General features: G+C 43.6%; 1 protein-coding gene across 1 annotated transcript; it reads left to right on the top strand.

Moving 5' to 3' along the window:
- The first annotated feature begins 6,776 nt into the window (after positions 1-6,776).
- Positions 6,777-12,616, top strand: LOC123071201 (uncharacterized). Its single transcript, XM_044494714.1, has 8 exons — positions 6,777-7,134; positions 9,091-9,235; positions 9,311-9,461; positions 9,547-9,672; positions 9,752-9,832; positions 10,952-11,144; positions 11,235-11,505; positions 12,059-12,616. The coding sequence occupies exons 1-8, from the start codon at positions 6,958-6,960 to the stop codon at positions 12,262-12,264; spliced, it is 1,350 nt and encodes a 449-aa protein (XP_044350649.1). The 5' UTR covers positions 6,777-6,957; the 3' UTR covers positions 12,265-12,616.
- The last annotated feature ends 3,916 nt before the right edge of the window (positions 12,617-16,532 follow it).

Genomic DNA, 16,532 nt, shown 5'->3' with positions numbered 1-16,532 from the left:
GGGCCCCCGATTGGTTTTTGGTGGCTACAGAGGCTTGCGGCGGCCGAACTTCCGATCTAGGGTCTCCCCGAGGGTTTTTGGAATATTTGAGAATTTATAGGGCGAATAGGGGGTGCGGGAGGCCATCGAGGTGGGCACAACCCACCGGGGCGTGCCTGGGAGCCCAGATGCGCCCTGGTGGGTTGTGCCCCCCTCGGGGCACCCCCCAAGTGCTGCTCTGGCCCATTGGTGGTCTTCTAGTCCATAAAAAATCCACAAAAAGTTTCGCAGTATTTGGAGAACTTTTATTTCTGCACAAAAAACAACACCATGGTAGTTCTGCTGAAAACAATGTCAGTCCGGGTTAGTTCCATGCAAATCATACCAAAACCATATAAAATTATTGTAAACATGGCATGAATACTTCATAAATTATAGATATGTTGGAGATGTATCAGTGAAGAAGAATTGGAGGAGATAGATGAGGGGGCGTATGAGCCACCACAAGCAAGAAAAAGCCAGAGATCGAAGAACTACACGATTTTGGAAGATCAAATCTTGATTAAGGCTTGGAATGCGGTGTCTCTTGATGCTTGCATGGGTACGTCTCAGAACGCCAAGGTATTGGCAAAGGATCAAAGATCAATACTTCCACATGAAGGCAAAGTATCCCAATAGGACTCCACGCACCTTTCGGTCACTCCAAGGGCATTGGGACGTGATCAAGCCTATTTGCAGCCATTGGGCAGCTTGCTTGGAACAAGTACGCAATGCACCTCCAAGTGGAACCGTGGAATCCGACTATGTGAGTTCGTTTTCACGTCCCAAGTTATGCACATCATATTGCATTTGACTTTGTTCAAATTGTGTAGGACAAAATTGCCCAATAAAGATACAAAGACACGGAAGCTTCGGAAGGCAAATTCTTCAAACTAGAACATTATTAGGACTTGCTCAAAGAGTGCGAGAAGTGGAAGTTGACTGACAAGGAATCCCCACCGAAGAGAGGTCTACTTACAAACATGGATGAAGATGAGGATGATGATGGCCCAAGAAACTTGAACAAGCCCGATGATGACAAGAAGATTAAGGAGAAGATGAAGAGAGAGCACGAAGCATCGAGCTTGCGGGACAAGATTGATGCCATGGTGCAATCAAATGAGTTGATGTTAGCGAAGACGTTGGAGATAAAGAAGGAGTTGGCCGAGAAGAAGGCACGGGAGAAGCAAGAAAAATGACAATTGCTCAAGGACGAGGGGTTGCGCAAAGCGGCCATTGAGGAGAGAAGAGCACGTGCCGCTGAAAACAAAGCCATGTCCAAGTTGCTTGCCGAAGAGAATAAGATCATGACATTGAACCGAAATGACATGGACGACCTCACTAGAGAATGGCATGATATGGCAAGAAGAGATATCTTGAAGAGGAGAATGCTTGCGTCGGCCAGTGCATGTTAAAGTGCCGGAGATATTTTCTCAATGGGGTTTGGAACCAATGTCGCTGATATGTTCAGTGCACCAACCGATGATTTTGGTGCCGGAGTTGGAACAAGTGCCGGAGGTGGACTCGGTGGTTGCGATGACCTCGATGGACTCGATGGCACGGAGTGAAGATCGACCAAGATGATGCCGGACGTGGTCGTCACTTTTGCAAGACCCCTTTTGTGTTTGTCCTACAAAACTAAGCTTTTATTTGCGTGTGAACTGTGTTCTATTGTTTGAATTTGAACTCATTTGTCGGAATCGATGTCAAATTCGATAATTGGGCGTCTTCGGTTTGCGGTTCGACACGGCGGTGCCCAAGCATACCCCGCATAGCTGACCCGTAAAAGAGCATATTTACCGAATATCCTTTTTTACGGGTCCGTTTTGCGGGGACTGAGTCTGACCCCGCCCGCGCCCGCCCGCATATACCCTTTTCCGCGAACTGCAAAAGCCTTATGCGGGTTCGGCGTTTTACGGGGTCTGCTAGAGTTGCTCTTATACTCATACCATGTTGTTGGTGACCACAACATATGGCTTTGGCTATTTCACTTTCCATAAAAAGGAGAGGGCTTGCCCTGCCATTTGCGAAATGTAAAGAACAGTTGAAGGGAAAATAGTTATGAAATAGCCAACTTGGAATTTTGGGAAGAAATAAGATCACACTAGTAGAACGCCCGTGCGTTCTACGGGCTATCCACCATGTTATCTCTAGCATCCGAGTCCAAGACAAAAAAAACCCATCCCATGCATCTTCTCTTTTTTCTATCGAAACCTCCACTTCCCATTCTGTTTCCCGCCATAGCGTGACATTTCTTGCTGGAGCAACCTCCTTGACGTTTACCTCATCTTTGTCATGCATTGTAATCGAGATGAAATTTTTCACATTTACAATATAATAGATTGGGTTAAATTAAGTTATACTATTAACACAAAACAACAAATGATTATAGAGATCGTTCTCAAAGGTCCATTTAACAAATGCACGCTGACCTTGGAGGCGTGTGGCAACATGAACGTATTCTAGTCACCAATAAGCTCCACCTTCAACGCACATATGCTAGAATGGATAATTGCCGTTTTTCTCTTTCATGTACTTTCCTACATCTTCTACTCTTAGCTCTTCGCCAAGACATTTTATTGGTGCCAACAAGCACCATGTCAACAATGGTGTATTCATCATGGACACCTCATCTTCTTAATTCCTCGCCAACTTTAGTTCTCGTTCCTACTTATTTTTTAGAATCCTCTTTCTTTCTTTCTTTTCTCATCTTATTTTCTGGAACACTCTTTTGTTCTCCAACACCATGAACCACTTGGTCACTTTAGTTTTTTTCCCTTCTAATTCTTGAAACACTCTTCCTTTCTACTATAGCATGAACCAAAATTTCACTATTGTGTTGTGTTGTCCTCACCCGCGAACGTTTCGACAATAGTCAGCATGTGAACATCCTGCAGAGCATAGTCATCATCCATCTTGGTGAACGCTAGGTCGCCGATGTCCTAAGCGCATGGTGGCCGTCAAGGTTTTTAATTTTGGAAACAAAAGAATTTCGGACCTCACCGAAATATGCAAAATTTCAAAAATTTCGCATATTTTGAAAATTGTTTCGGACTTTGAGGTTTCACATATCACATAATTTTAATGAATTCTAAAATAATTTAAATTTACTTTGAAACTAGTTTGAACCCACTTCGAAGTTTCTGGATTAAAAATATTTCGGACCCCATTCATATATTTGAAATTTCGAAAAATTCACTAAAATATGTCGTTGCTATGTTGGCAAGCGGTGCTCGACCATGTCGCTGAGAGTGTGTTGATTGTCCTTGCCCACGAGCGCTTTCAAAATAATTTGGCATGATTAACCGCTTGCATAATTAATTAAGTACACAAATAATTAATGACATACCGAATTCTCTGCATGCCAAATTAACTATCAACCATATCAATTAGTTATCGGACTAAGGGCTCCTTTGGTTCATAGGATAGGAATTTCATAGGAATTGGAAAATCATAGGAAATGAGATGGCATGCATCTCAATTCCTATAAAGAAAAACATGTCATTTGATACATAGCATAGGAATTCTTCCATTGAATCTAGGCTATTTTTTTTCCTTTGAAATGTGAAGGTTGGTTCCTATCCTACATAAAATTAGGAATCCATTCTTACAAACCAAAAGGCTTGATAGGAATTTTTCCTTTGAAAATCCTACCCTATAAAATTCCTATAAGATCCCTACAAACCAAAGGAGGCCTAAGTGGGAAAAAATTCCTACTTCTAATTATTTGTAGGCATAAATAATTATATTTAATTAATTAATTGCATTTATGACTCGATTTCCAAATTGATTTGGTGTAAAAAAATCTTGTTTAAATGGGCCTAATGAATGCATACGTAATTAAATGTCTATTTAATTAATTGCATTAATGATTTGATCTACATATTGATTCAATGCTTGATTTTCAATATATTTTCGCATCAATGGCTGCTACGAACGACGACGACGACCGAGTATTGTATGACACATTTCATTCATGATTTTTTTGACATTTGAATGGACACACTTGATTTGAGAATGTAGTATGTCTTGCTGTTTGTAAAACTGACAAGAAATATAATATGACCTCGTCCACGAACATATGTACGTGGCGGTCTGATGACCGGCCTTCCGTCACGGCCATCCTCAACACTGTGATCCACGCCCTGGCATTCTCAAGCAACATGTTAGTGTTAGGTCCAGCCATGGTGTCGCGTACGACGTCCCTCCGCAGGGATGCGCGGATACATACACTCATAAGAAAAAAGATATATTATTATTTATTATATTAGAAAACTTGTGATTGTCAATTAATAATAAATATAATGGTGATAATAAATGGTATAGTGCACGGGATTAGCGATTTGTTATGGAGGAATATCTTATTCTATTTTGGTAGATTGTCGAGAAAAATCTTATGTGTGTCCTTTAGGAAAGTGATCTCACATATATGATGTGATTTCTGAATACTTAATTACTTATAATTTACGGGATTGAATTGAATCAGAGTCTGCCAAAACAAGTACGAAACAAGATTCTCTTAATGAGATTTGGTTTTTTAATGGGAGAAAGAAAAAACCAGTGAGATATGGGGTGGTGGGAGGTGGGACAAAAAACCGAACGAAAATAAACCGTATCAGGCTACCAAGTGCTCCATCAGGAGTAGAGATATGTCGAGACTCACAATTGCAAACAGCTGGAGATTCTATGCTCGATTGCTCGTTGCCCAGGCCGTTGGTTGGCCGCTTCCCACTGTGGTGCTACTCATGCCTGCCCGCTAAACCTCTGGCGGTCTGGCATGTGCCCATACAGTGGGTTCGCAAGTCTTACACCCTCCCAGTTGTTTGATTCGGGATCTGACAAGATGTCGTTAGCGGCTGCTGCTCCTTGATGTGTGCCTAGCTGCTGCTACACCTAGATGAGCAGAAGCAGTCGCATCTCATCACAATTGAAGGGGGACGTTGGCCAGGAGCCCATGATTACCAGGTACTATGCCTCCATGTACCCTAATGGATGGATTTGGATCGATCGTGAAAGGGGGTGATGATGCCTGCTTAGTGTTGACTGGCTACAAACCATATGCATTAAAAAGCTGGCCAAAATCCTAGCCGGTCCACGGTCCAGGTCGGCCCCAACGAAGCTCCGTCCATGTCTGAGATGGCGTCGTTCACTCTTCTGGCCACATACGTACCATCTTCGAGTATGATAACCATATGTTATATTTCATATTTCAAACTTTTGAATGTAGCATACAATTGAAAAGCAAAGTGAACAACATTTTATAAAAGCAATTTCCATTGCCCAATTCCTCCTTAGAGCATCTCCATCGTCGTGCCCTATAGCGTCCGCAAACATCCGAACCGCCTCGTCCAGATGTTTTTGCCATCTAACACGGTGCCTTCAACGTCTGTGACGTGTCCGTGTGTCTGAATTCTCACAAACGGGCTCAGAATCCATCTGCCTGAGGAGTTTGTCCAAATGCATCAACAGATTCGGTATCGAGCAATTCATGATCAGTTTAAGAATGATCTGATTGAGCATCTGTGGGCGGTTAAAATATACAACTGGAACATAAGCTGAATTCAAGTTTGACTATTTTATTTGAAAACTTAATGTTTGAATTATAATATTTAAATTTGAACCAGTGTTGTATTTGAATATTTTCTTTGCTCGAAGAATTATATACTCAACTTTAGTTTGCCGACTTAAAAAATAGGGGTGAATGTTTGGTGGATAGCATGGATGGACTACTTTCGTATCTGTATTCGCGGATGTGTTGGACGTGTGAAGGAGTGCATTGGATGCCTTTAGGGATGAATTGTCGCCGACACGACTGGAGCACTGATACATTATGCTTGTGTCGACACCTTCTTTGGCCCTTGGCAAGGAGAAGGTTTAGCAAATCAACTAGCAGCATATGATGGAGGTGAGGGTTTTTGGAGGTCGAGCTCTAGGGAGCTCGTTTTGAAAAACCAAATTTCTACAATGTGAATTTTTTAGAACACGGTACAGACGTGCAAGCGTTCATATATGCGCGCATATATTTATCCCACCACATGCGTCTCGTAGTCGACGAGAATGTCTTCTCCCACTGAACGCGCATCGCCGGAAATTCTGAAATGCGAGCATCAAGATTTGAACCCTAGTGGGCCGGGATACCATTGTCCTCCTAACCATCCAAACATAGCTGGTTCATATTTTTTTTGAATTTATTTATGAACAATCATACACATGTGTATTACGTATGTGCGAAAATTCATAACCATATACTTTCACATGTGGCATACAGAAAAAAGCCAAAAACGTATTTCTAAGTATTTTTAGGGGTACGTATTTCTAAGATGGGCATTTTTTTGTTGTTGGGCCGGAATTTTGTTTTTTTACAGCCTACAAAACACAAAAAAATCAAATGCTTTTTCACATGTTGGCTAAAAAAAACATGTTGTTCGTGCGATATCTTTCCGTGGAATTTTTTAAAAACTTTAATATATCACTTTTTAAAAAAAATACCGAGCTCCTGGAGCTCGGGGAGCTTGGGCGCCATTGGCATTTTCCGTGCACGATGTGGCCTCTGTTCGGCAGTTTGATTGTACGCCCTAGGCGCAACACACGGCGCCACACACGGCTCCAACCGGGAAGGCGGATCAGCGACTCAACTACGTGTACGCGTTTTCCACCGTTGGATGGACACGGCACGGCCCAGGCCACCCCCGCCCGACACCCCCTTCCACGGAGCGGAGGCCCTCATTACAGGCGACTTTTATAGGAAAGCCCCCGAATTACCTCGGATTCCAGGATACCCATTCAGTGATACCGCGAGGGCGTCCAGCTCCGGCTCGCCTCAACCCTAACCCCCTGCCCCCCTCCCCTCCGGCGAGATGCCCACCGGCGCCTCGGCGTGACGCGACCCCTCGTTGGCGGCGAGGAGGGCGAATCGGGGGTGGCGGAGGGTGAATCGAGATGGAGGCGAGGCCTCGGCCTTCCGGCGTGCGGAGGGTGACCGCCAAGAAGCGGCCGAGGCCGGATGCGTCCTCCAACAGCGCGCGGAAGCTGCAGCGCCGGGAGATTGCCGCATTCCCCGAGCGCACCTTCGCCGCCAGCACCACGCGGGAGCGGTTCCGCAACATCCAGCTCCAGGTCCGCCTTTTCCCCGGGTGTCTCCTCGTCAATTGTGGGCGTCATTGGCAGTGCCTGGCATGGGTTGGTGGTGGTTTAGGGTTTAGGAGGGAGTTGCTTAAAGATCTTTGCTTTTTTCTGATTGCCGGAGGGGTTGGAACCAGGGGGCCTAGGCAGTGGCGGAGCCAGGATTGGCCGACGCCCCAGGCGAGAAACTAAGGGCAAAAAACTACCAAAAAACCCCAGTTTCAAGGCATATGAAAGTCAATCTATGTTGCATAACTAATAAGAAAACCAAACATAATATTCAATGGCAGCATTTGTTCCTTGATGGGTCAACTAATAAAGCAAGATAAATCAAAAGACAATATGTAGAGCATAGAGATGATATAAAAGATTGATATAAAATTGATACCAAATCAAAGGATTGGTTGATCTGAGCATCCCATGACTACATCATCAATAGCAGAAGAAGCTAAACCTTCAATGATAAATTTTGAAATGCAAATCAATGCATATTATAGCAGATAAAAATAGTTAATAACAGATGTAAAATGTGAAAGCTTACGGCTAGGACAAGGCGAAAGGCATCTGCGATTGCGATAACCTTGAAGTCGCTAAATGATCTTTGATTCTTCAATACTAAAAAATACATCTCGCTCAATGTAACATTCCATTCTATGAGACATCCAATCATCACACATTTTGTTTCTCAATCTAGTCTTGATAATGCTCATTGTTGAGAATGCCCTTTCTGCTGTTGCTAAAAGCTATACATCAGAAGTTCAGAACAGAGCTCCATGCCTCCACCGAACAGAGCAATACATCGAAGAGAACTAGGAAGGGATATCTTTGCTCTTGCTCTGTTGTCTGCTCTGTGCTGCGTCTCGCCGGACGCCGGGCAGCCTGCCGCCTCGCCGGGGTCGCTGCCTCGTCGGACAGGGCAGCAGCCCGCAGCGCCGCAGCGGCGCAAACTGATGCCCCAAAAGGGGATCGAAGGGACAGGGCTCGTCGGCTGGGTAGGCACGACGGCAGCCGGCAGGCGGCGGCAGCGGGCTCGCCGGTGGGCAAGGACGCAGGTCACACAGCCACCTGACGCCTAGGGTTCGTCCAAGTCGGGGGAACGGGCGGCGGGCAGCCGGTTGGTTCAGGCAGCTTCTTTTTTCAGGGGACACAGGCAGAGAGCTGAGGCAGGCAGCGAACGAGATCGGCCTCACGCCCCAGGCCGCCTTCGCTACATGTACGAGCGAGATGGGCCTCACGCCCCAGGCAGCCGCCCGGGCTGCCTGGGGCTTGTCTCCGCCCATGGGCCTAGGCGATGTGATGTATGAGTGCTAGGCGAGGAGGAACTGTGGCCTTCGGTCATGCTTAACAGTTAACAGGAGAAAATTAGTTTTTTTTTTCTGTGCAAGAACTGCTTGTTTGTACAGCCTTTTACTTGTGCGCCAGCTTCACTTTTGGTGAAGTAACTGTCTGACTGAGCTGTTAGGGTGCATCCTGGAATCACATCAATAGCAGTGTATTGGATGACACTAATAGGAGGAAGGATTGCTTCCTGGTGTTGTATTCCAATGTGTCGATGCCTTGGAGGGCCATCACTGGGATAATTTGGTCTGTATAGGAGGGCATCTTATAATTTGATGAAAAAAATTTGAACTTGGGCCATGAGGCCTCGCTTTGGCATTTCAATTTCCCAGTCTTGGAAAAAGGATAACATTTCAGGTAACTATGAGAACATGGAAGTCATGAATAGGTTTCACAAGCTACATTTCAATGGCTGATTCAGTTAGTCTGCCCACTCACTCTATTTTGAGATTAAACCTTGACCAGTGAAGTTTGCTACCGTTCACTCACTCAGTTTTTGGCGCTTAATGCTCTGCCAGTGTTGAGTTGCCTGATAGTGTGAATCTGCCAGTGACATACCACATGCTATCTAGGATTCTTGATTTGTTTTGTTTTTCTCATTCTTATTTGTAGGAAGAATTTGATACATATGATCCTAAGGAGAACAGTTCGCTACTACCTTACTTGAGGAAGCGGTCTGAAATTATTGAGATAGTTGGAGCCCGTGATATTATCTTTGCTTTATCACAGCTGGGAGTATGTGCTGCATTCAGTAGAGGTACGCCTCTTTTGAGCTTTTGTTAATGACTGGTCCTGGTTCAAACAACTATTCTTATATTCTCTTTGTTTCCAGTGAAAAACCAGCGGATTTGCTTTCTGAATGGAAGTCCAGATGAAGTCATCCGTAGTTTGTTTTATAACAAGAACAATGACTCGCTTATAACCGTATCAGTTTATGGTTCTGAAAATTTCAGTGCTTTAAGATGCAGGACAACTCGAATCGAGTGAGTTTGTCTTCCTATGATCCTGTTACACTGCTAGCCTTCCTACTTTTATCATATTATAGCTAAACGGCATTTTACTCTCAAGGTATATACGCCGTGGAAAGCCAGATGCTGGTTTCCCTCTTTTTGAGACAGAATCGTTGAGGTGGCCAGGTTTTGTGGAGTTTGATGATGTAAACGGAAAGGTGCTGACGTACTCTGCTCAAGACAGGTGATTGAACTACCTACCTTTCTAATATGGAGAAAATATATTTGTTCAAATTATGACACTGTGTTCTCATCTAAAACAGTACTTACAAGGTGTTTGACTTGAAGAACTACACACTTCTGTACACGATATCTGATAAAGATGTTCAAGAGATAAAAATCAGGTAAGGAAATCTCTCTTGGTTTGTTTTCCTAATTTACATTGTTCACATTGCGCAATGATCCTGTTTTTTGTTTCTATGTCACCTGTCTGTTCTCGTGCAATACTGACAGAATATTTTTGTTTGACATCTTTTTTTCCTCATTTAGAAGTACTAGTCACCCAATTATCTCAATTATATATAAAAAAAGAACACCCAATTATCTCAGAAAGCAGTAACTAAACCTTAAATTATCTAAAAGCAGTTCAACCCCACAGGACTATCATAATCCACCACAATGCTAAATGGATCCTAACTTCATGGCTGAATGGTAAGTTATCTTCTTTTGTAAGAGATACTTATGACTGCTTTGATTCTAAATGGGCTCCTATCATTTACTAAATTTAATGTTTTCTATGAAACCAGTCATAGTCCATAGAAATGGTACAATTATAACTTGATATTGTTGGCACATTTAGAAGTGCCATTCTCAATCCCTACCTGTAGGTTACGATAGCCGAGGTTTAAAAAAATGTGCGTGGTTGCACTATTGCTTCTTTGTAGAAACGATTGTCACTACAGGCAGGATTGACATCGCATATAGCATATCTGTTGCACTATTTTGTGCAGCAGCAACAGGGGTACCTTTCATGTGAATTGTACCACGTGAAACGGTACCATGCAAGGTTTAGTGGATAACTCAAAGCATGGCTTTTCTATAGTTCTCCAAATTAAGTTAGGTTTGGTTGTTATCTCCTAATTGATCCAAATGTCCATTAGCTAACCATTGTTTGGGGCTGGACTGTATATAAGCGATGCCAGTGTTACCTCTTAAGTCTTAACAGGAAAACAACAAAGAATAAACAAGTATTTTTGTCTCTAGTCTCCCGTCTTCTCGAAAAAAGCCGTGCTGCTGAACCGTCCTTGTGGATGTATTTATTATGTAAAGATCTAAGGACAAGCACATGTGCATTATTCAGCATGTGGGAACAAGATAATTGTTTCTTTGCGACTTCCGAGATGGGATTAGTGTACTTCTTTTCTTTCAAGAGATATTGGATACATTCAGTTTTATTTCTTGTGCACATTTCTATTCACGCCAAAATTAGTTGTGCCTTATTGCTTCTTATTTCCTTCTCACAGCCCTGGTATAATGCTATTGATATACTCAAGAAAAAAGGGCTACATTCCTCTTGAGATTCTTTCTATTGAAGATGGTAAGCGCTTGAAGTCATTCAGGCATCTTCTTCACCGCAACAAGAAGATTGATTTCATTGAGCAATTCAATGAAAAACTTCTAGTCAAGCAGGACGGGGAGAACCTTCAAATTCTTGATGTAAGCATTGGCTGTGTATTATAGGTCAAGGGAAATAAGAAAAACAATTTCTATTTCTTGTTTGTAACAAACTTCCATGCAATACCGCAGGTAACAAACTCTAAGATAACAGAAGTGAGCAGCAATGAGTTTGTGACTCCATCAGCTTTTATTTTTCTGTACGAGATGCAGCTGTTCCTGACCTTCCGTAATCGGTCGGTATCAGTTTGGAATTTCCGTGGTGAACTGGTGACATCCTTTGAGGATCATTTGTTGTGGCATCCTGATTGCAATACAAACAGTATTTACATAACTAGCAACCAAGACCTCATTATCTCTTACTGCAAAGCTGAACCGGATGATCCATCTTCAGAGGACAATGGTAAAAATTTAAACTTTCTGGTGCTTCAGCATGTATTGTTGATGTGTTTAATTGCTAATTGATTTGTTATGGTTGCTAATCCTTCCTGGCAATGCATTTACCTTTATCCATTATACTCCTCATGTTAGATTTAGTCGCAAGCACTATCAGTTTTCTCTTTGACGGGAGGCAGTGTTCCCGAGCTTTTTAGTTTTATACCAGTTTGATGATTCATGCATGCAATTTCAGTGCTGATCAAGTGTGTGTCACCAAAGTTTTATCTCTCTGTTTTAACAGTCATACAAACGCCAGAATAGGTGTTTATTTTGAGTAGCTGGTAATCACTTGATTTTGCGTGTGATGCTTTCGATAGATTCTCTACTTAGTAAGAAAGATGCGTCAGGAAGCATGTTGACGCATGGGCACTTTGCCTAATGCGCCTTTTTGTTTTGAATTCACGTTTTCAAATGTATGCTCGAAGAAAATCTGCTCTAACTTACTACCTTAGATACATGGGGATGATGCCAGTACCTATCCCTGCATGATCTTATTTGTACTTTGCATTCTTGTGCAGCCTGTTCTATTAACATCAGCGAGATATTGACCGGGAAATGTATGGCCAAGATAAAGGCAGGGAACCTGTGCAAACAGAAGTCGTCGAAGTTCCTGTGTACGCCTCTGGAGGCCCTCGGCGACATCACATCTCTGTACTACGACGAAGAGCGCGAGGAGATCATCACCGGCAACCATCAAGGCCTCATCCATGTGTGGTCAAATTAACAGCTTGGTCCAGTGCAGGCAGGTTACATCAGGCACCAGGGGATCCTCGTTAGTATATTTAGCTTGTAGTGGCACCAGTTTAGTGGGCAGCCTGACCTAGCCGTGGGTATCTTTTGCCGCATGGGCCTTCATGTTGGGAATGTTTGTGTATAGTACTGTAGTTCATCCATCGCCAGCCTCCTAGCTATTTATCAGCTGCCGAGTTGACATTTGTCATGTGTTTTTTGGGGGATCCGTGTAGCTTTAGGAGATGCTTATCATAGGGGTCATCGAAGAGGGAAGGTTTCGGGTGTATCGCATGTAAGCATTATTGACCTTTAAGCTATTTATCCGATTCTGATTTTGGAGTGCCGTTCGATGTGCAATTTTTGTGAAGAGGTAAATACACCAGAGGTGCCTAAATTTGTCCGGCGCGGTCACTTTAGTGCCTAAATTTGCAAAATGTCGAAAACTGGTGCCACAACTTGTCCATTTGGTGCATATGCGGTGCCTCGCTCATACGCCGCCGTATTTGCCTGCCGCGTGGCCTGACAGCTGGCTTGTGGCCCACGGGTCAGTGGGTGGGGAGCGCAGGAAGAGACGAGTCGGTCGCGCGCAGCGGTTATTTTCCAGAAAACCCACAGACCTTTTATTAATTATCGCAAAATAGTATAACAGACATTTTATTAATTATCACAAAAGAGTATAAACAGACCAACACGCGTGCAGAGCTTGTACTGTCACCATTCTCACGGTTGTCAAATTCAGCCTGTAATTCTTCATTACCAATACCAGAACTAGAGCCTTCATCAAATGGGATGAAACTCTTTGCTCTGCTATAACTAATATCTCATGCACTTTCTGGTATTTCAGACCAGCAAACATTTTCTTTGCCCTTTCCTGACTTAATTGGAGTTATTACTTTTGTTGGTTCATTCAGTCCATGCAGCAACACATCATCATCATTGTTTAGTAACTGCAGAGTGTCACCATGGTCTACCAGCACGACCAAGTTCTTGTGTTCTACTGTTGCAGCAATCATGAGCACTATATCTGCATCACATGACATCAGGTGAAGCCCATCACAAAAATATTTACCAGGTTGGCACCAATACACATCCATCTTGGAGTTTGCTCTGTCGTGGCCCAGTTGGAGAAGGAAATCATCTATCCATAAATTAGACCAAGAGTGATAGTTGGAGAAGGAAATCATCTATCCATAAATTAGACCAAGTATCACTCCGACAGTAGTCAAACCGGTCCACTTCATGTTCTATATACTTCATGTTGCTACCAGATCCAGATCCACACAAATATCCCTTGTGATGGATTTGAACTGTGAACAGACCATCAAATAGCCCTGCATTATTAAAATAGAACAAATATTCAGATTACTATGCTGCACATATATTCAACACAGATTTCACTTATGTACAAAAGAATAAGTTACCTATTCAGTACACAACATCCATCTATTTAGTTTACTAAACACTTAATTATTCATTACTTTACATACAACTGCACACATTCAGTACATCTGTACTGCATAGCACAAATTGAGCACATATATTCAGTTCTGTGCAGTGCACACATTCAGTACATAACCTGTCACCACAATTCAGTTTAAGTGTACATCAGGTGTCACCAAAATTCAGTTTACTGTACGATAACTGAAGACAAAATTCAGTTACAAATCTTCTGAAAAATTAGTTCGAACATTCTCCAAATCTGAGGCGCAATGACCAACAAGACAAATAATCATATATCAGCAATATTGTAGCCTAATTTGTTGCGCACATAAGCATGAACAACTGCTGACAGAAAAGGGTCCTACTTTCAAAACCCCCAAATAAACCCTAGCGAAAATCAGGATCAATGCACCCATATCTGCTCCGCAACCGTCCACATACACATATATCGCGCATACCATGGAAGAAAGGTGAAGATCAAGCACGGCAAAGATTACTCTAGCTCCGACAAACCCTACCCGACGCATACGCATGGACGAGGAACAGAGAATCAGGATGAAGGGAAAACAGGAAGGGTGTGACTTACCACACGTAGGAGCTGCTTCGCCTGGAAGATGATGGCGAGGGTCATCCATCGCATCGCGCCGCCGATCGCTGTGCCGCACCACCTCCGCCACCTTCGCCTCAGATTGATCGTGAGTGAGAAAGCAGAGACAGGATACGAACCGATGGGTACCTATGCGCAAATATACCGGGCAATCACTTCCCGCCATTGGAGGGACTCTTTTGCGTTAATTAATAAAAGCTCCGTTTTTTTGGAAAATAACCGTTGCGCGCGTCCGACTCATCTCTTCCTACGCTCCCACCCACTGACTTGTGGGCCACCCGCCAGCTGTCAGGCCACGCGGCAAGCAAATACGGCGGCGTACGAGTGAGGCACCATATATGCACCAAATGGACAAATTGAGCACATATATTCAGTTCTGTGCAGTGCACACATTCAGTACATAACCTGTCACCACAATTCAGTTTAAGTGTACATCAGGTGTCACCAAAATTCAGTTTACTGTACGATAACTGAAGACAAAATTCAGTTACAAATCTTCTGAAAAATTAGTTCGAACATTCTCCAAATCTGAGGCGCAATGACCAACAAGACAAATAATCATATATCAGCAATATTGTAGCCTAATTTGTTGCGCACATAAGCATGAACAACTGCTGACAGAAAAGGGTCCTACTTTCAAAACCCCCAAATAAACCCTAGCGAAAATCAGGATCAATGCACCCATATCTGCTCCGCAACCGTCCACATACACATATATCGCGCATACCATGGAAGAAAGGTGAAGATCAAGCACGGCAAAGATTACTCTAGCTCCGACAAACCCTACCCGACGCATACGCATGGACGAGGAACAGAGAATCAGGATGAAGGGAAAACAGGAAGGGTGTGACTTACCACACGTAGGAGCTGCTTCGCCTGGAAGATGATGGCGAGGGTCATCCATCGCATCGCGCCGCCGATCGCTGTGCCGCACCACCTCCGCCACCTTCGCCTCAGATTGATCGTGAGTGAGAAAGCAGAGACAGGATACGAACCGATGGGTACCTATGCGCAAATATACCGGGCAATCACTTCCCGCCATTGGAGGGACTCTTTTGCGTTAATTAATAAAAGCTCCGTTTTTTTGGAAAATAACCGTTGCGCGCGTCCGACTCATCTCTTCCTACGCTCCCACCCACTGACTTGTGGGCCACCCGCCAGCTGTCAGGCCACGCGGCAAGCAAATACGGCGGCGTACGAGTGAGGCACCATATATGCACCAAATGGACAAGTTGTGGCACCAGTTTTTGATATTTTGCAAGTTTAGGCAATAAAGTGACCGCCCCGGACAAGTTTAGGCACCTCTGGTGTATTTACCTCTTCTTCTTTCATCACCCCTTTATATCCATTAATTTTATATTAACCACAAAGGTTGACACTTGAGATTTAAAAGAAGGGTCGTTTCTGATCGTATGTCCGGACGTCAAGTTTTTTACGTTGAGTTTTTATCTGTCATCTTGCTTGTGAGCCACCATGCCCACAGGAATCAATCAAGGCATGCAAAACATGTTCGAGTAAGAGAGATCATGAGAAATAAATTCATAGCATTGGTACTACATGTACTCATGAGTACATTCAACAGGGACTCCAAGTTCTCATGCCGTAAGGGCATTTCTAACCAACCACCTATCCAGCGTTAGAGGAGTAAATAATCGGTTTTATTTCTGAGATAAATACCGTGGTTACTGAAGTTGAGATCAAAGCACGATACGGTCACTGAACTTCAGAATACGCTCAATACGATCATTGAATACGAGTTGTGATGATTATTACGGTTAAATTCCTGCGAGACTGTGATTCGAACCTGAGACCACTGGATAGTAAACCTCGCGCGCTAGCCAACCAGGACAACCCCGTTTTCTGCCAGAATATAAGATGCCCGGGCTGCCTGGGGCTTGTCTCCGCCCATGGGCCTAGGCGATGTGATGTATGAGTGCTAGGCGAGGAGGAACTGTGGCCTTCGGTCATGCTTAACAGTTAACAGGAGAAAATTAGTTTTTTTTTTCTGTGCAAGAACTGCTTGTTTGTACAGCCTTTTACTTGTGCGCCAGCTTCACTTTTGGTGAAGTAACTGTCTGACTGAGCTGTTAGGGTGCATCCTGGAATCACATCAATAGCAGTGTATTGGATGACACTAATAGGAGGAAGGATTGCTTCCTGGTGTTGTATTCCAATGTGTCGATGCCTTGGAGGGCCATCACTGGGATAATTTG

The sequence above is a fragment of the Triticum aestivum genome, chromosome 3B, assembly GCF_018294505.1.
Source record: "Triticum aestivum cultivar Chinese Spring chromosome 3B, IWGSC CS RefSeq v2.1, whole genome shotgun sequence".
Lineage (NCBI taxonomy): Eukaryota > Viridiplantae > Streptophyta > Magnoliopsida > Poales > Poaceae > Triticum > Triticum aestivum.
This window is presented reverse-complemented; position numbering and strand designations above follow the sequence as displayed.